General features: G+C 36.0%; 3 protein-coding genes across 3 annotated transcripts; 1 reads left to right on the plus strand and 2 right to left on the minus strand.

The window, feature by feature from the left end:
- Positions 1 to 935: 935 nt before the first annotated feature.
- On the minus strand, positions 936 to 7,344 carry LOC136800465 (coiled-coil domain-containing protein 30-like). The gene is made up of 7 exons (XM_067057124.1): positions 6,617 to 7,344; positions 6,029 to 6,118; positions 5,307 to 5,393; positions 3,745 to 4,083; positions 3,175 to 3,480; positions 2,466 to 2,810; positions 936 to 1,888 (listed from the first exon to the last, which is right to left on the minus strand). The coding sequence occupies exons 1-7, from the start codon at positions 6,705 to 6,707 to the stop codon at positions 1,638 to 1,640; spliced, it is 1,509 nt and encodes a 502-aa protein (XP_066913225.1). The 5' UTR covers positions 6,708 to 7,344; the 3' UTR covers positions 936 to 1,637.
- Positions 7,345 to 8,756: 1,412 nt separating this feature from the next.
- LOC136800459 (putative leucine-rich repeat-containing protein DDB_G0290503) lies at positions 8,757 to 18,739 on the plus strand. Its single transcript, XM_067057116.1, has 6 exons — positions 8,757 to 9,719; positions 10,900 to 11,129; positions 11,795 to 15,182; positions 15,420 to 15,561; positions 15,840 to 16,204; positions 16,667 to 18,739. Exons 1-6 carry the CDS (start codon positions 9,137 to 9,139, stop codon positions 18,325 to 18,327), a joined length of 6,369 nt encoding a protein of 2,122 aa, XP_066913217.1. The 5' UTR covers positions 8,757 to 9,136; the 3' UTR covers positions 18,328 to 18,739.
- Positions 18,740 to 19,015: 276 nt separating this feature from the next.
- LOC136800469 (vacuolar protein sorting-associated protein 72 homolog) lies at positions 19,016 to 21,673 on the minus strand. Its single transcript, XM_067057128.1, has 4 exons — positions 21,374 to 21,673; positions 20,742 to 20,906; positions 20,181 to 20,425; positions 19,016 to 19,614 (listed from the first exon to the last, which is right to left on the minus strand). The coding sequence occupies exons 1-4, from the start codon at positions 21,549 to 21,551 to the stop codon at positions 19,234 to 19,236; spliced, it is 969 nt and encodes a 322-aa protein (XP_066913229.1). The 5' UTR covers positions 21,552 to 21,673; the 3' UTR covers positions 19,016 to 19,233.
- Between the last annotated feature and the right edge of the window lie 382 nt (positions 21,674 to 22,055).

Consider the following 22,055-nt stretch of genomic DNA (forward strand, 5'->3'; position numbering starts at 1 on the left):
CCGTAAGGTTCAAATACCGGCATAATGACAAAAAATAAGGCCAAAATATACCGTCACCGTCTGATTTTAAAATACCGTCGTTTTCCCGTCTTTTTTTTCATCAAATATCCCGTAATACCGTACTAAAAAAGGGCAAACCCCGTCACACCGTAAAAGTACAACCCCCTTCTTTGCTTTGCTTTTTCAAGGACATCACCAATCGCGGCTGGTTTCCCGAGGGATTATAATTAACGTGTTAATTACATTCTTATTTTCGAGTAATAAGGTATATTCTCTTGGCATCAAAAAGTTTACAAACTTCCGACAAGGTCTAAATTAAAATGGTCGTAAATGGACCTGGATGGGCTGGCTACAATGCATAGGGCTTTTTCAATCAACCCTTCGATTCGAACCCGAAAGACGTATTCATGATATGCACCATTGCAATGTCTTCGACAGACCCAACTGACCCGATTGGTTGAAAATGACGTATTGACTGATTTTACGTCACTTATAGCCAACCAGCTATTGAATCCGTGAATTGGTGTCAGAAGACATTGCAATAGTGCATATCTTGAATACATGCTCAAAATTAGCCAATAGTGAAGTTAAGTAAATCGGTAAAATCATGATGACGAACGAGAATTTAACAGGCTAATGAGTTTCAACCAATCAAATTTCGTATTTTCACTAGCCTATTACATTTTTCGTCCGTCGTCGTGATTATCCTGGTATGCTTAACCTGACCACTTGATTTAAAAGGGAATAAACCGAATGCTATTAGAAAGCAGTAGCGTAGCCAAGAGGGGTGCAAGATTTGTGTGAGAGCAGATTTTTATCACACTGTAACTATCTATTCAGACCTTTCTAATGGTATGGTATGTTTTTTTTGAAATTTTTTACATTTTTCAAAAAAATGTTGCGCGCTGGAAAGGTTAATAAATAAAGATGAAAAATCTGGATACGTCAATTTTTTGAAGAATGAATTTAATAAAAATCTTGTACAAATTTTCACACACGACATAGTCATTATAAAAAACCCTGGTCTGGTAATGTATTGTTTAAGCTTTATTGTCAACTGTTGCGATTTGCATACTTTTTGATCACGTTACCATTTCAGCTCTTGAGATTGGTTAATTTTATAATCACATGATCAAAAGGTATGCAAAACAAATCAATTTAAGATATGCAAGCTTTAACTGTTAGTAATAGCAAGAAACTAAAGCCTTCCAGACCGGGATTTTTTATAATGACTATGATTTTCATAACGTATATCAAATTTTCTAAAAATCCAGCCAATGATGGCATCAATGATCCATGAAACGAGCGGTATCGGTAACGAAAAATGTTGTGAAGTGAAAAAATCTGAAGAATACATATTTAGAATCATCAATGGGATCCAAAGTTTTTGAAAAAAGTATATATTTAAAAGTTGTTGACCGAGTTAAAAAATCCCAATTTTTTCTTCTTCATTTTCAAATTATTCAAGTTCAGCAACCTACAAACAAAGCTTGCATCCTTACATCAAACTACTCAAAATTATCTTTTCCAACGAAGTATTACTTTTAGCTGCATCCTTTACCCCTCAATAGCAATGTTAGAAAAAGTACGGAATAGACTTTTATTAAAAATTATCCATGTATGTACCAATCATCCAGTCAACAAAATTTATGTTTGAAAATCTCGACAAAATCAGCATGATATTGATTATTTCGAGTTAATTTTTCGAACTTTTTGCTCAAAATCGATAATTTCGTGTCAAAATAAGCCTGGTCAAGGTCTTCTGACGATAGTTCATTATTTTGTAGTGTTTCATAATTGCTATTAAGAAGTTCCAGTTGTTCTCTGAAAGTCACGTCAAATGTCGTTTCGAATTCGTTCAGTTTGGAACAAGTTTCCGATAATCCAACTAAAAATGGAGAAAGTAAAAAATGAGCGCTTGGTGAAAAAGAGCTTACAGTAGCGTGGTGGATCAACCAAAATTGGGGCAAACTATAAGACTGATTGTATCCACTGACGAATTTGTCCTGAAGGGGAATCGGATTTTCATGGAACAAGGGAGCTTATCGTATAAGGGAGCGTCGTTTATGAGAGTTTCTTGTTGACGAGGACTTTAAATTTCATCGAACAAGGGAGCCTATCGAATAGTAGAACGTCGAATTAGAGAGCATAAACTATACTACCTTCGGTCTGCGATTCAGAGTAGGCAAACTAGGGAAGCAATTTTCCAAAGTTGTTGTTTTGGCGCCCCATATTAAAAGTAAAAATTAAAATATTTGTGTGACAATCACGCGAGCGAAATAATTTTTTTCATCTTTTTGGCTGAAAACTGCTAATTTTAGGATGTAAAAAAGCAATTTTTTTGGGAGTTGCTCCCCCCTGCTACCACACTACTGGTCAGTAACAGTCAGTGTTACTATAAAGGTTCTAAAGTATCAAATTAAGATTTTTGGGATTATATGATTGATGGATGAACATGAAATTACCTTGTAAAAGCTTTCTTAACTCTTCTTCAAACATCAACAAGAAGTCCTCCAACTTTTTATCGAATTCTTCAGAATCAATCTCAAATGATGCCATTTTAATTTTCCTCAAGAGAACTGTTAAATATTCATCGATCTGTGCTTGGAAGCCAATGATCACGTAACGAAGTTTGGTAACTATTTCGAAATATTTTTTGAACTGTTTTTCATTGTCTGCCAATAGATGCTTAAATTCGAACAAGTATTGATAGACTTGGTTGAACTCGTTATAATTTTGTACTGATGTTTGCTTTAGATTGACCATTTTGGTTTTAATTTCTTGAAGGGCATCAGGATCCTTTTTCTTATCTAAACGGAAGAAATATAATACACTTTATATTCATCTGCATCAGGACAACAGCCGAACCGTGACCATCACATTGCGATCAATACAGGTGTATCCTAGAACTACTATTTCATCCCAATGATATAGGAGTGACCTGGATTCAACTTCAACAAATGAGATTTCCTTTCATTTTGGTTAACAAGAAAAGGTTTGAAATATATGATTGGAGTATTGAGAAAGGATATATAAATTTATTTGATTATCAGTCCTGAATGCTATCCTGAAATGTGTCATTTTAGGGTTTAGACATTATTTTGACCCATAAATGAAGAATGAAGATTTGTATTAATAAATTGGCTCTCAGTTAAGTTAAAAATGATCAAATACCTTTCGAATCAAGTCTCAGTCCATTCAAAACATCAAAATTGTATTTAGAACCATCACTAAGCTGTGTCAGCTTTTGTTCAATCAATTCCTTGAGTTTTGATAAAATGGTCTCAATCCAATGTTGTACTTTCTTTTCCAAAGATTTCAAACGACTTTCCAAAGTTTTACGAATTGTTTTTGATTGACTACATTTTGATTTTTTGAGATCATGAAGTTGGGTTTTTAATGGGCTGACATGGTCTTTAGTATAGTCGTCAAATTTGTTTAAAATCTCCTTGTAGCTGTCCACACACTCCTGAGTGAAATCTATAAAGGTTAAGATAAAGAAGAAACTAAAATAGGAACACCCAACCTGGCTTGGTGGAAATAGATTCGTACAAATTTCAAGCTCATGCAATGTGATCCATAGATCCCTGTCACAGTAATTATTCTGCAAAATCTTACTAAGGAATAATTTGTTAACCCCTTGAAATTTTGGTCAGTTTCTTTTGATAAAATTGCACTTTGACAAAACTTTTTAATCCTCTCGAACGTAGAAACAAAAGAGGCTAAAACAAGACGCTTACGTACCATCACATTGCTCATGGACTTCTCCAATATCGTTAACTTTACTGAAAAACGACGATTCTGCTTCTTTAAGACTATCTTGAGAACATCTCTCTTTCAACTTGCATTCAAAATCGTTAATCAGTCTTACCAAGCCTTTCTGAAGTTCTTTCTGAATGGTCTTCTTGAGTTGCTTAATCTTTTTCTTGATAGCTTTGTTGGCATTTTTGGGTATCAAGTCTTTTAATGATATTGATTTTTCTGATAGAATAATAAGATCATGCTCCAATGTGCTGGTTTCTGTTTGTATCGTAGTGAGGTCTTGCTTTAGGATGTCCTGGAGTTCTTCTTTGCTGTATAAGACTAAAATGGATATCGAAAGGTAAATCTTTCTTATATTGTGTATTTGTCATGAACTTTTCCAGTCAAACATCAAATAAACATCCCGGACATTTATCAATTTTTGTTTTGGTTTTGAGGAAGGGCTTTTAATCGAGCGGGAGGGGGCACTCATCCAAAGTCTTTTCTCAAAAAGGGGCGTTTATTCAAGGGGAGGTTTAAAAAAATGGGGCGTTTATTCGAAGTAGTACGATATCCAGCTACAGTTTGCAAGGTTGTGGGTTCAACCCCCAGCCGGGTTATACCAAAGATTTCCAAAATGGTATTTCATGCCTCTCTGCTTGATGCTCAGCATTATTAAGAGAAGAGTCAAGGGTAAGTGGAGCAATCCAGGGAGAAAGAGTGACGTCTTCCCCTACCTTCGGGTAGATAGCTATCGAAAGAGGAGCCTTCGGCTCGCCACCGACTGCGGTCGCAGACTTACTTACTTACACGAAGCTAACCAGAATGAATACAAATAAAGTCTGTCTCAATATATTGTACCGAAACAAACAGAAGAAGAAAGAAAGAAATCAACTTCTTGTATAATAGACCTTATCGGAGTTTTTGATTTTTCTAAAAAAGCGATGCATTGTGGGATTGTTTCGAGTGTATTACAATAGAAATCTCTTAGGAATTCCTCGAGGGAATTCTATTGTAATACACTCGAAACAATCCCACAATGCATCGCTTTTTTTAGAAAAATCAAAAACTCCGATATAGTAGGGGGCCAAGCCTGGGGTTCTGTGACATCTTTTCTACGACCTAGCCATTTTTAGTCTATTCAAAAGAACAGTATATTACAAGATATTTTTGAGAGGGAGGACGCGGATTAGGCCCGGGAAAACTTTTTATGACCAAAATAGTGACGCCATTGGCAAAACTGCAAGGGAAAATAAGGGGTAGAGGAATAGCTTATTTTCAAAAGTCAAAATAAACGAAAATGATTGGTACCATCTGATAGAGAATGAAATTCTGAGCAAAAAATTGTATTACAACAACTCTCTGACTAAAACACACAAAGGAATACAGTCGCTTTAAGACCAACTAACTGTCAGCTCTACTGTGATTTGACGTCAAATCTTGTCTTGATAGTACTGAGGTCAGTATGCTTTTGAACTTGAAGCGGCTGTATTTCTAGCCCCCTACTAATAAGGTAATACTGATATGATTTAAATGATGGACTAGAACTTAGAAATATAACATACCTCTTAAGTTCTTTTCCCAAATTGTGATCAATTTTTGTATACGGTTAAATTCTTCATCAACTTTGTTTAATTCACTTTCAAGTAATGCTATGAAAATAAAAAGCAAATGATATTGGAACAGTGATAGAGAGTAGAAATTTTGAAACATTACAAGATCCGTGAAAAGGGGTAACAGTGTTTACTAAGTTTTTTCGAGGCCTATATATCAGCCTCCCATCTTGTTCAACTCACGCCCGTTTTTTGTCTCGGCGCTTCAAAACTAGATTCTCTTTAACTCGAATGCCTCCTCAACTCAAACATGTTTTCTGTTCCATTAATAACAATGCTTTATGAACAAATCTCCATTATTCGAAATTTTCCTTAATTTGAACAAATTTGTTCCCGTGCATGTTCGAACAGTCTACTCTCGGGTACCTATTGAGCGTCCCCCTAGCTTATTAATTTCTCGAAAATTTTACAACCCAGGATATTCTTATTTCAACCTCTCCCCGTTTATCAATTTTTAGAAAAATGTCTTTAAAATAAAAGGTCTCTCTTTTGCTCTAATTCTGCTCCTTTTCAAAAAAATTTCCACCAAGGACATTTCTTTTCCAGCCCCCTCCTCCCGCTTATTAAGTTTTGAGAACTTTTCCACTCCCCCCCCACTTATTAGGTACCCGAAAGTAAGCAATTTGTTAAACAAAAGTCGCGAGGATGTATTTATTAGGGTTGCATAAGTTTACCTTGATCGATCACATGGTCGAACTTGGTTGAAGAAGTTATCGATGGTGTCTTCCCAGATTGTTCCTTGTTTTGCACAGATGTAAGGATGACTGAAATGAAATCAATGAAAATGAATGATAGTGTCCACACCTAGAGATGGTACTGGACTAAGTTCACATAATTACTCTTGTACATTTGGATGTTTTTCCCAAAGTCGCACGAGTCTAGTGTTAAACGCACGCAAAAAGTGTTAAACACCACTTTTTTTTTAATACGTGAGTACCAAGCTTCATTGGAAGAAAACCACTTCTAAATTTTAGATGCACATATGACAAATTCCATGTAAATATATAACGCGACAAATCGATCTGATTAGAGCACATGGAATAAAGACTTCAACGAAGACCAAGATTAAAATTGTGACTTGAATAAATACACCAATTTTCTTAAAATTGGAAGAAAACCACTTCTAAATTTTAGATGCACATATGACAAATTCCATGTAAATATATAACGCGACAAATCGATCTGATTAGAGCACATGGAATAAAGACTTCAACGAAGACCAAGATTAAAATTGTGACTTGAATAAATACCTAACAACTTACGTGATTTAGATACATCTTCAGATTTCACAATATTTGAAAGATAAACTAAAATAAGGATCATCCATAAAGAAACATATCCAAAAGTCTTCATTCTCGAAAAGTTCCTAATAGCTGATATAATGAATTGATAACTTAGATTGACAATGCGATTCACCTTTACACTTATGGGCTTTCTCGTTAAATAGTATCTATTTCTGAGTTTTCAGTGCTAAAACAACTTTTGGTCTTTATATAAACATCAGGTAATCAAGGAGGAAGTAGTTTTCATTTGCCAATGTCCATATATGGTAGCAAACATACCATATAAGGAAAAACCATCTGGTTGTAGTATTGACGTCATATAGGTCAACTTCAGGCGTTGTGAAGACGTGACGAAATGTAACCTTTGGAGAGATGCCGATTTGAATAGAGGTGCAAAAACAACATCAGGTGCTTCATCAAAAGAAATGTACCGTCATTCAGGAATCAACGTCATAGAATAATCTCTTTATTGCTACTCGTTAGTCATATCTTGTGTATCCGGTTTCCATAAAAAAACGAAAGTAATTATACTGCTCAATGCTCACCAATAATTAAGTAGTTATTGTTAGCCAATAATTAACCAGGGCAGATTTAGTTTCTCTCGTCTCTCCAAGTTTATCATTGTTTCTCCATTTTCACAGCAATCTGCTAATGAAACTGTAGTATCTAGAACAATAGAATCTACATGATAAGTTATTATTGTAAACTATTGGTATCAAATCAAGACAATATATATCATAAGCTTCCGTAGTTTCTATCCCGTTTTCAAAATACGTATTTTTAGCGACTGTGTAGCGAATACACGTTTTTTTATAAGCAAATCCAAAACTTTTGAAGCGGATGTTCTTAACTTTTTGAGTTTTATACCTAGAAATGTTCTTAACACGTTCTTATTTTCGCATTTTTTGAGCATTTTTTTCCTATTCTTAAGAAATTGGGTGTTCGCGAAACCTTAAAATGTTCTTAACTTGTTCTTAACATTGTGGCCATCGAAGCCTTATGTTCTTATATAGTTTGTTCTTATAAAAAAAAAGTGTATCCGAAAACCTTTTTTCGTTTCAGAAAGAATGAGTCAATACACGCTTTTTTATAAGAATATTATGATGGAATTGGCCAAAGAATTAAGAATAGGCTAAGAATATCACCACCATGGAATTTGCAAACAGAGCCATTTTCAGAACATTTTTTATCTGTAAATTGCCAATCATCCCCAGCGAGGCCCAATAATCTTAACAAAAATACCATTTTATGATCCAGGTGTGTATTTTATTAAATGATTTTCCCCCAAAAAACTTAAGAATATTCATGATGACATGAAAAAACACCAATCTTATAAAAAAGCGTGCGGTAGGAGAATACCCTGGAATTTCATCCCGCTCGAAATTAAATGTTTAAAAATTGCACTCCAAAACCATCCCCACTGGATTTTTTAAGCTTTGAACAATAGATTTTCTATCCCCATTGAATTTCAGTAGGAATTTTTATCCCCATTGAGGAAAAACGTTCCATTGGGGCTTTGATACAGGCGTGTAAAATGGGTTGATGATATTGAAAAGTTAGCAAAATGATAGATCGAAATAATAATATCGTATATTGAAAGAAAATAGGGTGTTACCCATGCATCACCGTATTTTTTGTAAAAGATTTTTCAATCTGACTAATTATACTAAAGGCGATTATTTGGAAAAATACTTGCTATCATTTCTCCAAGTGTCAAAACACCCCCTTCTCATCGACCCGGTAGGATTTTTTCAGCCAGTGGGGATGAAAATAACGAGCTAAAAATCAATCATCTTTTTTATGGCTAGGGATTTCAATAATTTTCTACCGGGGACGACATTTTGGCCAAATTTTCAAGTGGGGAGGGGTCCCAGTGGGTCTGTGAAAAGGGGGTGTGTCAAATAATAGGCATAATAGTGACTCATGGAATTAAACAAATTTAGAGTGCACTAGAGTTTTCAAAATGTTTCAATGTGATATATAAAGGAGCTTTCAAATCGAATACTTAATGCTATTGAAGCTGTACGTCAACTGATTTCATTCAATATTATTTTGATTGAATAAAAATGAAACAAAGTGTTGATTTTTATGTGATATGAAACATGTCTATCAGTTTCTATGACAAATTTAGCATCCATCGAGAAATTCGTTGCAAAAATAATGTGGATAAGCTATTGAGATTTGATGACTTGCAAAAAATCCAATTCGAAGTCGAATCTTATAAGCTTGTCTTTCAATTTTTGACGGTGAGAATTCCTTTCGAATTATTGTACTCACTTTCAGCATTTTTTTTCAAAATAAAGCATCAAGAAATATTTTGATTTCTATGAAATCATTGATTTTCATGTCGTGATATATTGAACAACTTTTGTACATTTAGTCACTTTCAAAAATTTAATTTCGAGAATTTTCAGTAATTTCAATTTATATGGAGACTCGTTGCAGAAATCCTTGGAGGCTTTTACGAGGTGTAAAATTGACCAATATTGAGATATAAATATGCCTGCTTCACCACGATTGGTCGAGCACATTATGTCAAAAATGGAAGAAGAACGAAAATCATTACACGAAGAAAACCAAACTTTATCAGAGCAAGTAAGAGATTTACGCGCAAAATTGGAAGATTGCGAAAGGGAAAAGCAAGATTTACAAGCTCAGAATGGAGATTTACTAGCTCCAAACGGTAATTACGAGAACGGACATGGCGAAAATGAGGTAAATATCGAACTTCAGAAGGAGAATAAGAGATTACTACTGATGGGCGAAACTATGCAGAAGCATATCGAAAAACAGGAGAACGAGAAAGCAAACTTGTATAAGCAAGCTGAGAACTTTGAAGGCGAAAATAAGACTTTACGAGTCACCGTAAAAGAAGCAAAAAACGAGATAAAAAGATGGCAAGACGAATGTCATCGATTGAAATCGATAGTGAAACGATTGGAAGAAAACGATAACCAATCGAGCGATTTGAGTGGTCAGTTGGATCAGCAGTTAAAGGTTATACGGAAGATGGCGCGCGATCATACCCAAGTGAAGGAGAAATTACAGGGAGAGATAGATACCCTTGTAACAGAGAAAACAGGTGAATTTACATAGTTTGAAATAGCAGTTGCGAGTTCAAGAAATTCCCAAGGGAGTACTGAGGAGCATTAGGTCTACAAGATAAAATCACTATTCTTAAATCCCGAAAACCCGCCCTGTGATGTGGACCACACCCGAATTAGAAAGATTTTGGAAAAATCTAAATTGCATTGAAAAAGTATCTGACATAGGGGTGCATACTTTTGATACCAATCATTAAGTAATGATAAATTTCGAAGTTTGCAAATTTTGAGCCCTCTGTGTGTGTTGGTTTTCAATAAAAATAGATTCATGATTCATCAAAAATCTTTCCTGCTGTAAAATTCAGACAACTGCGCGGTCATTGTTTGAAAGTTTTCATTGCTATTCTTCAATATTTGATGCTGTTTGAAAAACTTTTTCATCTATAAATCATATCCTTTCATAATGCTCAATGAAAACAAAGAAAACACAAGCCTTAGGTTGGGAATGCCTACAGATTGACCTAACTTTGAAATAGGCGAAGGAATACTCTACTACTATTTTCTTCGGTAGAAAGACGTAAATAAAGGCAGAGAAATCGAAACTTCAAGGTTTAATTAAGGTAAAAAAAAGGTGTTACAAATATTTCAAAAGAAAAATCTTGATTTTTTGGAACCTAGTGAGAGTCAAATTAAATTTACATCTGGAATATTATTTTCACAGCTTTCGGCCTTTGGAACTCTAATGACCGAAACTGAGAAGCGTAGTCTTGTTGAAAAGAGAATCCTCACTTTTGGAAAATCAGAATCTGTAAAATATTGGACTTTTGAGAAGTGACCGTTTGTGTCACATTTGAAAGATTTAAGGATTTATTCAATGGTGGCTTAGGTTTTGGGCATATGATCTGAGATACGTTTTCGAAAGGTAATTGAGATTATTTTCCAAAATTTGTGGAAGATATTTTTGAAATAAGGCATGTTTGCAGAAAAAATGATAGGCTTTTTCATAAATTATTTTGAGTGCAGCAACAACTGCCTCGTTTTGAAACCAATACCAAGGGGATTAAATCCCTTGAGTTTTCAAGTGCTACTTTTAAAAGAGCGAACTTCTTATGAACTTCTCTGGGAATCAATCACCATAGCAATATTTTGAAAACGAGGTAGAAAGATTGATTGATTTTTAAAAACCATTCATTCATGAATTTATCTTTATTGTCACAGATATCGAAGAGGAATCAGACAAAAAAACTCAACGAATCCAAAAGCTAACTAAAGAATCTGAAAATCAAAACAAGGCATTGGAAAGCCTTCGCCAAGAACTCAAAGACCAGAACAACACATTCAAAGACACACAAGCAAAGAATGAACTTTATGAACAAGAATTATTCAAGATCAGTGAATTGAATGAAACTTTGGTGCATGAAAAAAGAAGTTTGGCTGAACAAGTCAAGGTACTGTATTGTTTTGATAAGTTACAAATAGATCTCAAGATCTCGAAAGCTTCCAAAAAAGGCCACATAACTCGGTTCATTCTTGGGAAAAGTTCTTTACTTAAGGCTTATAATTATAAAGATTTTAGACGAGTTTTAATATTAGATTTTCTTTCTCAAATGTACCGAAAAGAATTTAGAGTCTCTAAAATTTTATAAAATCTCTAAAACCCTGTTTCTCAGTAGAACTGGGTGAAAGTGGGTTTGCCGAAACCACAAGAAAGAATATTGTAAATAATGGCTGAAAAACATGTTCTTGAAGTATCGAAATGAACAGTAGGAAGCCTGTCTCCTTATAGAAAATAGAATTATACATAGAAATTAGGGTCTATTTATAATGGTACAGAATTTCTATTCGGACCACATATTAATGATTAAAATATCCTGAGACTCTTTATATTTTAAATAAGTAAGGAATTTTGCACAATTCATTTTTTGCTTGAGAAAGTTTTGTCTTGGCGAGATTCAAAATCATGATCGAAAAACTATCATCATAGAGGGGTAATTTACTTCGTGCGATGTTCATTGGAAGTGGATATTAAGTGCTATAGTATATCTATAGAGATCTGCGATCCAGATTAGTGTATTACTGAATTTTAAGCACATTCTATGCTCTACTTTTACAGGAACTTGAAGACCAAATCACGAAGATGGCCGAACAACAAAGAGAAATGCATCGATCGAATTCTGAGCTAGAAGAGCGAGTAGAGTACCTGGCTAGCAGCAACAAAGAAATGAAATCAGAGATAGAGCAACACCAAGTAGAGTGGGATGACGTTTTTATTGATGAAAATGATGAACAGCAAGAAAAAATCAAATCCCTCCTGAAGACTATTAAAGAGAAGGACGAACTATTGAGTAAATTACAGAATGAAAAAATACAGAACGGGGAAGGGAAAGATGTCCAAGATGGTGCAACGAGTAACGGTGATACGGAGTTAACAATTCTTGTAGAAGAAAATGAGAAATTGCAGAACGCTAAATCAGAGTTGATGAAGCAAAACGAGATTGTCAAAACGGAGAATAAAGCACTTCAAGGAGAGAATGAAACGTTGCATGACAATGTAGAGCAAGGTCGAGAGAATGTACGAAAGCTGAAGAACGAGGTTGAGGATTTGAGGAGACTGACCAATGATAAAGATAAGGAGATTGAAGAATTACTGGCAACCAGGGAGAATCTACAGGAACGGTTACGAAAATTTGAGGAGAAACACGAGATGTTGACTGACCAAGCTGATAATGTATCTTCGCAACGTGAAACATTGGATCTTGATTTGAGGGAGAAGAACAGTTTCTTGAGAGATTTGGAACGGAAATTGGAGGAATCGACCAAACGGATTGTGGAGTTGGAGATGTGTTTGGAAAGTGAGAAGCATTTGAGGAATGGTGTTGAGCAAGAGTTTGGTGCTGTTAAGGAGCGGTTGGTGATGGTTGAAGAGGATAGAGAGGAATTGAGAGCAATGCTGTTTGAGAAGGAGAATGAAAGCAAACAGTTAAAGATGATGGAGAATACAACATTGAAGAGTAATATGTCTTTGGAGCAGGAGTTAATGAGTCGAACATTGGACACAGGAAGGTTAGAGATGTTGTTGGATGAAGCTAATAAGAAGTATGAGCATTTGAAAGCAGATTTATTGAGGACGAAGAATTTGTTGTTGGAGGTTGAAGAGATGAAGGAAGAGGTGCAAGATGATGTTGATTTGTTGCAGGAGAAAATTGAGAGGCTGGAGAAGAAGATCGTGGAAAGAGACCAATTGAATGTGAATCTACAGGAGGAGAATCGGAATTTGCAGATCGCCAGAGTTGAATTGCAGGAAATTAAAGAGCAGCTTGAAGCTGAGATTGAGCGTGTTAAAAAGGAAAAGGAAGCTCTGTATCAGGAATTGTCTGCACTCTCTGAAGGAACGGTTGAGAAGAATATGTTTACGGAGACTGAAGGTTTATTAAATGAGCAGATTAAGATCAATAAAGGGTTGGCAAAGGAGTTGAAGGCTAAGGATGACGTCACTCAGGATCTGGAGGAAAGAATCGAAAGTCTGTTCACACGACTCAAAACCGAGAAAACCAAATATGAAGCAAAGACAAATGAACTGAATAAAGACTTATTGGTCTTTAGAAATAATGACCAATTGAATAAACAAGAGATCGAACGATTAAACCAGAAGAACGCATCTCAAACACGCAACCTGCAGACCCTAGAAGATGAGATGAACTTGAAAAATAACACCATTTTCGAGCTAGAGGAAAAGAATATCGAACTGTCAGCCGAAAACGAGAAAAATGACGCAGCTTTGAGAAATACGCTGGCCAAAAACCAAGATTTGTCTAAAGACAGTGAACAAGATCGAGAGAAGATCAACGAATTGATTCAAAATTTGAAAGAGAATCAGAAAAAATTTACAGCAGTTCAAAGAGCTAAAGAAAAAGCTCAAAATGAGCGAGACGAGCTACAAACTGAATTGGACGAGCTGAAACGAAGACATGCGCAGTTGATGCAGAAGAATAATGCATTGCAAAAACAAGTGCAGGAAGATAGCTTGAAGATGTCGACACTCCAAGTTGATGCTTCGGCTAAAGATGACCTGGAGATGGAGATTCAAGAATATAAACAGAAACTGATGGCTACTTTATCCAGAGAAGAAGTTGCCACACAGAAGCTCGATAAGTTGGAAACAGATATGAGTCGTAAGGAGAAGGCTTTGTTGGAGGCGCAAGAAAAATTACGTAATGCGAGCCAAAACGAGGCCAGGTTGAAACAATTGTTGCAGACATCTGAAGATGTTAGCGTTTCAAAAGATGCTTATAATTTTGTTAAGAAACAGCTTGATGAAAAGGTTATGGATATTGAGAGCTATGAAGTGGCTATTAAAGAGAGTGAGGAAACGGTTACGCTATTGACTGAGAAATGTGATCGTTTAAAAAGGCGGAATGACGGATTGGAACGTGCGTTGGATGATTTGAAAGAAGAGTTAGAGCAAATGACACCCAAATATCATTCGTTTAAAGAAGAAGTTGAAGCTAACCAACGCAAAGTCAAGGAATTGAATGGTTTGATGCAGAATAAGGATGAAACGTTGGAAGAACGACACAAGGAAGGAGAGCGGAGAAAAGTCAAGATTGAAGAGCTACAAGAAGAAGTGGATCAATTGCAGATCTCCGTCGCAGAGCTGGAAACTGAAGTTGAGAATAAAAATGGAAAAATTGAGTTTCTTAGTAAACAGAATCGAGAGTTGTTGCAGCAACGACAGGATAATCAGGAGACGACACAAGTCAATGGCAAAACGATTGTTAATTTGAAACATGCTTTGGAGAGGAGCGAGCGCAAGAAAACGACAGCAGAGACTTCGCTTCAGCAAACCAAACAGCTTCTAGAGGAATTAGAGCAAAAGAATATTGGGTTATCAAAGCAATTACAAGAAGCTTTGGAGCAAGATTTTGAGCAGAATGAAACAATTACGAATTTGACCAAGGAGAAAGAAGATGTTGCACAAGAATATGAGCAATACCTATCCGAAACACAAAAAACGAAACAGGAGTTGGAAGATAAAGAAAGTCTGGCTTCTCAGCTACAATTGGAGCTGAATAGCGAGAAACGAAGTGCCAACACTTTACAAGGTAAACTAAAGCAACTACAAGATGAAACATCAAAAACAAGCGATGCAAATCGAGTCGCTAAGAAGAGTTTAGATAAGCTAAATCAGGATCTGAAACACGCTAAAAGCGAATCCGTCACTTATCGAAACAAAATCGTTCAGTTGTCCGAAGATCTCGACTCAGCTATCGAAAAAATCGATAGCTTATCTAAAGAGAAGGAGAAGTTGACTACCGAGCTAAAGGAGAATGAGGACGAATTTAACGACCTTTATACGAAGCACTTTGAGTTGCAGGAGAAATATGAAAATTTGGATCAAAATCACCAACGTGTTTCTAACGAGTTAGATCGATTGGAGAAAACCAAGAAATCAGCGGTTGACGAGCGTGAAGTTTTGAAGAATGAAGTGGATTCAGTTTCAGGTAAGGAAAGAATTAATTTCTTGTAAAGAAATAATACGCGTCTAGCTCTAAGTAATCTGACAAGCAGACCATACTTTGTGACGATGCCAACAGACAGAGTTCTCAGTGTTAAAATTATCATCCATAGCAACTTTTTTCCTCTTTAAAGGGGAATTGAGATTGGATCCTTTATCTTTCTTCGATCAATTGTACCAAGCTTTGTCTTTAACGATTATTCTATCATTCTTTCACCTTTAGGTAAGTTATCCGCATTGAACAGCGCTTTGGATAAGAGTCGTTCACAACGTCAAGAGTTATTGAAAGAATTAGACGTGACAAGACAACGACAGAATGAAATGGAGGAACAGGGCGAAGAAACAAGACAAGCTATCGTTAAAAGGTAAACATAGATTCAGAGTTTTCAATACTTTCCGCTGATTGTTGAACAATTTTTTTTGCGATTTTCTTCATTTTTCGTGAACTTTATAGAAATATTTCTTTCTCAAATCGATCTTAACTTTTAATATAATGAAAAATGTTCACTGCAAAATTGTTCCTTAGTTAGAGCAAAGAATTCATTTGCAGTATTCTTATGTTGTGCTAACTGTGCTATTCGTTCCAAACCTATTTCTTTTTTGCATTGCTCGCTAGTTTTAAGTAATTTACCTCTCATTTCAGACTGATCGATACGGAAAACAAGCTCTCAGCAGCAGAGGAGAAAATCGAACAACTAGAGGCAGAAAAAGTTCAATTAGAAGAAAAACTCAAAACAATGGAAGGTCATGTTGAACAGTCAGAAACTCAAAATAATCGAATCAAAGAAGAATACCAGAAATCGGCACGTGATCTGAAAGATTTGATACAAAAATTACAGGAAGCTGGAAACGAGTTAGAGAGGGTTGGGCAGGAGCGCGACGAGGCGAGACAATTATTGGAAGTGGCAGTTAGTGATGGTGTTGAGAAAGATAAAATGGTGAAACAGATGGAGGAGAAATCGAATGGATTGTTCAAAAGATTGGATCAGTTGGAAGGCCTGTTGAAAGGTAACTTTTTCATTGAAATACAGGACAAAACTTTCACAAAACTTATTATAAGTAATATAATAAGTGCAATTCCTACTCCCTTTTCTTTGGCGTAAAGCATGAAGGGAGAGCAGTTTAATCAACAAAAAACCCTACTTAATTCTTCTAGCCCTAAATCCTACTACCTCCTACTGTTTAGTAAGTAAGTCTGCGACCGCAAGCAGAGGCGACCCGAAGGCTCCTCTTTCGATAGCTATCTGCCCGAAGTTAGGGGAGGGCGCTACTCTATCTCCCTGGATTGCTCCACTTACCCTTGATCCTTCTCTTAATTGCTGAGCATCAAGCAGAGAGGCATCAAGTACCATTTTGGGATTCTTTGGTATAACTCGGCTTGGGGTTGAACCCACAACCTTGCAAACCATAGCCAGATGCTCTACCACTGCACTACGGTCACTTTACGGTTGATTTCTGTTTACTTTCCAGACAACAAACGGAAGAAGAACGAAACTGGTAAAGAAAATACAGATTTGAAAAACCAGTTAGCAAAGAAAGAGAACGAAATTAACAGCCTCAAACATGAAGTTGACGAAATGAATCAGAATCTAACTGAGGCTTTCTCAAGACTCGACGAAAAGGAGAATGATCTGGTCACTCAAGATGTTGAGAAACAGGTGGTCCAGAAGGAGAGGGATGAGCTCAGGTTGACTGCTGATGGTTTGAAACATGAGAATATGAGCGCTCAAAAGGCTCTAGATCAGAGGAATACTGAAATTGAAAGGCTGTGTAGAGAACTGCAAGTCGTGGCAGATAAGAAGAATGGGCTTGAGAAAGAATTGGGTTCCAGTCAAGAAAAGAATCGAGATTTGTTAAAAACGAAGACCGAGTTGTTGAGCGATTTGGATGAAATTAAACGGTTGTATACTAGTGTAAACCAGGAGTTAAATCGATACAAAGGTGAAACACAGTGTCTTGAGGGACTTAAACAAAATTTGGAGCGGGAGCGAGATCGTGCTATTGGGGAATACGTCGAAAGTCGCAATAAAGCTGATGGATTAAGACGAGAGAAAGAAAAATTAATCGAGGAGAACAGAAGTTTAAATGTTGAAATGGCGACAGTGAAAGAACTGTTGAATGAACTTCGTAAAACGAATCGTAGTTTAGAAGAAAAGAAAGCAGAGTTGGCGCGCGCTTTGAAGCAATATGAATTGAACGGGGAAGACGTGATTGAGGAAAGCAAGAGAATGAAGAACGAAAACCAAATTTTACGTACCAAGTTGGCTAAACTAGAAAATGAGACTTTGAGTGAGGTCACAGAGAGATATACCGAATCTATAAAACTCCGAGCTGAAATGGATGCGTTGAGGAATGAGTTACGCAAGCGGAATAAAATGTTTGAATCACAAAGTTCAACAGCTAGTGATTATGATTCAACGATGGAGGGTACGCATAAGAAGGAGATCGTGTTATTGAAATTACAGTTAGATAAACTAACCGAGGAGGAAGGACGTGTTAAAGCAGAATTGAACACAACCAAAAACAAATTTCAAGTCTACATGAAAGATCGATCAAGAATTGAAAACGAACTTCGTGAGAAATCGCAAGAATTAGAGCGTGAGAGATCAACAGTGCAATCCTTAGAACGTGAAAAATCCTTATTACAGGCTCGAGTTGACCGTATGAAATCGTCGAGTAGCAAACGCGCTGAGAGCGCGGCGAGTGACCACAAGAATAAGGTCAATTATTTGGAACAACAAATCAAAGCACTTAAAACAACGCATGCTTTGGAACTTGAAGCAAAGAAAGTCGAAAATGATTCACTGACTCGACAAATTGAACTTTTATCATCGGTTGAGCGTTCACGTAAGTTTTTAGATCCGGACGAGACCGCAGCGGACGAGAACAATAACCAGGAAAAGGAGGCTGAGATTCAAGCTATGAAGAACCAATTTCGTTTACGAAGTCATATCTACGAGAAGGAGATTGAGTTTATTAATCTGAAGTACTCTTTGGTTGTGGCGGAAAACGAGGAAAATAGCTCAGGGGAGGAGATCAAGAAAATTCTGCATGATATGTCTATGATCGAACGTGAAAAACAACATTTGAAATTAGAATGGCAAGAAATGTTTCCAAATAACCCTGTTTGATCTATGATTGATTGTATCATTGGATTTGAGACATGAGCGACGCAGGAGATAGGGAATGTGAGGATATTTTGACTTCGAGATTCTCGACAACAATACACCGTAAAGAAACGCCGGACTGCACTGATCAAAGTAACCTTATACCTAACGATTCACATATAATTATTAATACTTTTAAAATGTCAACTTAAATGGAAAAGGATACTAGTTGGTGAAAAATAAAGTTGGGTCTCTAGGAAAGATAAATCTTGGCAACGGAGACTGACGGTAACAAGATAAGAGATTTTAAAGATTTTAGGATGTATCTATTGTATTCTTTTGAATACGAGTTTTTGTAAGTCTGTTATTTATTTGTAAATAGTATTTATCAATTATTCTAAGAATTCTAATGAAATGGAAAACCTTCCGTCTTAAAACACTAAAGGCCATAAACCCCGACTATTGACTTTAAATGGTTCCCAAATCACTTTTTTCGCTGCTATATAAATTAACTGTAAACCCAATATCTCCAGAAGATATAAGTAACTATTATACGTCCCGAAATTTATCTCGCTTCCTGTTTTAGTGAAAATGTGTAGACGATAGGATCGTCTAACGTAAGATACGCTCTGGTACAGACAGGTACACAGAGTAGTCGAAAATTGGCCTGATCTTTTTTTTGTAAAATATTCAAAAAACTAATTCGAAAACATGTCATAGATGAATTGATCTTTTCAATGAATGAAAAGTATTTTAAAAACCTAGTTTTTACACAGGACGTACTAGTAAGTAAGTAGAATTTGTGATATAAAATAAATATAATGTATGAGCCTATTTAACCTACTTAACACCGAGTCAATGGTATCAAAAACACTAAAATACCTGAAAACCATGGTAACTTGGGAGCCACATCATTTTAAGGGTATCATTTTAAAATACGGAAATCATCTTTTTCCGTCTGCGCGCACGACCTTCTAGTCTCTGTTTGCTTAATTTCTCTTGCAGCTTTTTCTGATGTTGTCGAATGTATTTAAAAGCATCGATAGTGGCGTACGGAAGCCCCGTCACCGGGTCTTTATATTTCGCCGGTCGCCCGGTAACAACGCAAACCTGTTTTTCCGGATATTTCACTTTCGAAGGATACGGGAAATACTTTCTCGGAAAACTCTTCGTATCTGTGAATTCCAAGAAATTTCGACAAGAGAATTGTTCATCATTTTCGGTGATGACGTCATCGTCGTCAGCCATTATTTCAACCATTTCAGGCATGCGCACTGACTGAAAACGAATGATCGGTCCTTGGTAGCGTGTCTATAAAGTTTCAAGTTGAACATTTTCTATCAAGTTACGGTTGACTTTTTCTCTAATTTTCTTAATTCTAATCTCTGGTCGAGGGGACAAATATTTTAGTTCAAATTATAAAAAGATTCGAATAGTAGCGGTTCGAATAAGAGAGAGAGAGAGAGTTGACTGAGTGTTACTCTAGTTAAAAGAACTCTTGAATCTTAAAAAAACTTCCCGATCTATTGCTAGTCATCCCAGGTCATCCTACTAAAATTTCACAGAGGATCTACAGTGTCCAAAAGAAGAAATGACTTAGCACGTATTTTCCTGAGTTTTGGAACAAAATATGAGTAGTTTTTCCGGAAAAGTACATTCTTCCTCAATTGTATCTGTAACTGATGAAATTGTGAAACATTTAAACATCTTTCTATTCCCCCTTAGTCGTCAGGGAAATCTTACTTATGGAAAGCTCGGTCACCTGAGCAATTGGTCACTTTTTCTCCAACCAATTCTTATTCTAAAAGAGCTATCTTACTCAAAAACAAAACAAAGAACGTTTGAAAAAGTAACTTCAAAATATGAGACTCGCTTACCTTGGTTACTTTGACGTTTTTCTTTTCTTCTTCCAATTTCAAAAACTGAGCAAGCGAGGCTGTATTTTTTTCTTCTGTGATTTTTGCCTCTGCCAGAAGTTCTTCTTGAGTTAGGCGTCTCATCTGTGGCATTCTAGGATGTCTTTTGATACCACCAGCACCCTGTACATTTTGTTTTCTAGCTTGTTCGGCACCTTTCAGAAGGGTTGTACTACGCATACGTGCTTGCTTATCCAAAGGTTGCACTGTGATAATAAGGAAACACAAGAAATTTTTTTTTGGGGAATCAGTTGTTATGAAACTTTAAACCTACTACTCACTGTTCAGAATTACAGTGAAGTCTACATAACTCGAACACGCACGGGGACTAAAATTTAGTTCGAGAAAGGAAATTTCGAGGTCTAAATCAAGGTTTATACATATAGGGCATTATTAACTAAAGAGACCAGGAAGCTTGTTCAAGTTGAGGAGAAATTAGGATTATAAATGTTCGAGTTGAAGAGGCTCTACTGTAATGCACAAAACTAAAATCATACAAAAAGATTGATTTCAAAGACCAACCTGGTTCGACAACTCTTTTAACGGACGGTTTCTTAACCTTCGGAGTGCCATCAGCGGTCGTAGGTTTTTTGAAAGTTTTGATTTTCTTTTTGAGTTTTCTCCGTTTCTTGTCATCATCATCTTCATTATTTTCAACTTCATCTTCATGTTCTGATAAACTGAAATCTGATTGAGAAAGTCATTAATAGACAATGAAGTTGAAATTTTCCGATAAAGCTGTAGCCTTAATTTCGTAACAGATCGGAGGGGTTACTTAATAAAATTGATATATCAGCGCTTTAGAATTTTTGAATCTTTAATCATAGAAGTTCCTTGATTAAACTCTCGCTTAATCGAACTTCTTTTATTCGAATCTTTCTGTAATTCAAACTTATTTCCAGTCTCCGTTAAGGAGAAACCCTCGTAAAATTTCTATAGTTCGAATCTCCCTATAATTCGAACAAATAAGATTCCACATTCGAGTTCGAATTAGCGAGAGTCAACTGTATATAATTTTCATTATGCAAGGTGCTGATTGTTAAAATGGTATAGCGGCCAGGTTTTCGTTAAAGGTTTTCAAAGGGATGAAATTACAACGAAATAGGTTGAATCAAGATGTGAAAAAAAAATCTGAAAATGAAAATTGACCATACCAGAGTCAATGATATCTTCTTGTTCATCTTCAGACACATAATCTTGATCTTCTTCATCTTCATTGAAACCACCATATGTATTCTTATAAAAATCATCCCCTTCTTCCTCGTCTTGGGCTTCTTCAATCAGTTTTGTCATACGACTGCCCGCGTTCGCACGCCGCGGACGGTCCGTCATTTTGTTGGATATTAGTTATTGTGCTATGAAGCCAAAACAATGATCAATTACTCCTCATTCGCCCAAAATGGTTGTCATATTTCAATTTTGATTTTTACTTATTTTTCTTAGTTTTACTGAAAGAAAAATAAATTGAAGTAAGTGTTAATGCAGTTTCTAAAAGTTTTCCAAAACATAGTTCATTTCTACTAGTTTCGGGCGCCAGCCACTCATCAGACATGACACAAGGTATCAAGGTATATAGTGTGTCCCGAAAAAAGTGGACAAATTTTTTTTCATAAAGTAAAATCCGCATAATTTATGCAAAACTTTCTGACTTGAATACTTATTTCAATCCCAAAAACCTATATTAATAATTTTGGGAATTACGATCTATTGATTGAACAGAGATTTGTAATCTTATTTCAGCCCAGTTTAGATAAAAGTTTTGTTTTTTTAGTCAGCCCCGGTGACTCTTCAAATCGGTTCGACGATTTTTTTCCCGCTCGTCGTTAAGACTTTCAT

Source organism: Clytia hemisphaerica, unplaced genomic scaffold (genome assembly GCF_902728285.1).
Source record: "Clytia hemisphaerica strain Z4C2 unplaced genomic scaffold, Clytia hemisphaerica genome assembly, whole genome shotgun sequence".
In the NCBI taxonomy this organism is placed as follows: Eukaryota; Metazoa; Cnidaria; class Hydrozoa; order Leptothecata; family Clytiidae; genus Clytia; species Clytia hemisphaerica.

What these genes read in the sequence shown, in the direction of transcription:
- LOC136800465 (XM_067057124.1), bottom strand. Translation starts at nt 6,707, where the DNA reads ATGAAGACTTTTGGATATGTTTCTTTATGGATGATCCTTATTTTAGTT. An exon ending in CGACCATGTGATCGATCAAG is followed by an intron (nt 5,394 to 6,028) that starts GTAAACTTATGC and finishes TTATTTTCATAG; the next exon opens with CATTACTTGAAAGTGAATTA. An exon ending in ACTGAGACTTGATTCGAAAG is followed by an intron (nt 2,811 to 3,174) that starts GTATTTGATCAT and finishes TCTTCCGTTTAG; the next exon opens with ATAAGAAAAAGGATCCTGAT.
- LOC136800459 (XM_067057116.1), top strand. Translation starts at nt 9,137, where the DNA reads ATGCCTGCTTCACCACGATTGGTCGAGCACATTATGTCAAAAATGGAA. An exon ending in GTTTGGCTGAACAAGTCAAG is followed by an intron (nt 11,130 to 11,794) that starts GTACTGTATTGT and finishes CTACTTTTACAG; the next exon opens with GAACTTGAAGACCAAATCAC. An exon ending in GTTGGAAGGCCTGTTGAAAG is followed by an intron (nt 16,205 to 16,666) that starts GTAACTTTTTCA and finishes TTTACTTTCCAG; the next exon opens with ACAACAAACGGAAGAAGAAC.
- LOC136800469 (XM_067057128.1), bottom strand. Translation starts at nt 21,551, where the DNA reads ATGACGGACCGTCCGCGGCGTGCGAACGCGGGCAGTCGTATGACAAAA. An exon ending in TAAAAGAGTTGTCGAACCAG is followed by an intron (nt 20,426 to 20,741) that starts GTTGGTCTTTGA and finishes TTATTATCACAG; the next exon opens with TGCAACCTTTGGATAAGCAA. An exon ending in AAAACGTCAAAGTAACCAAG is followed by an intron (nt 19,615 to 20,180) that starts GTAAGCGAGTCT and finishes GAAACTTTATAG; the next exon opens with ACACGCTACCAAGGACCGAT.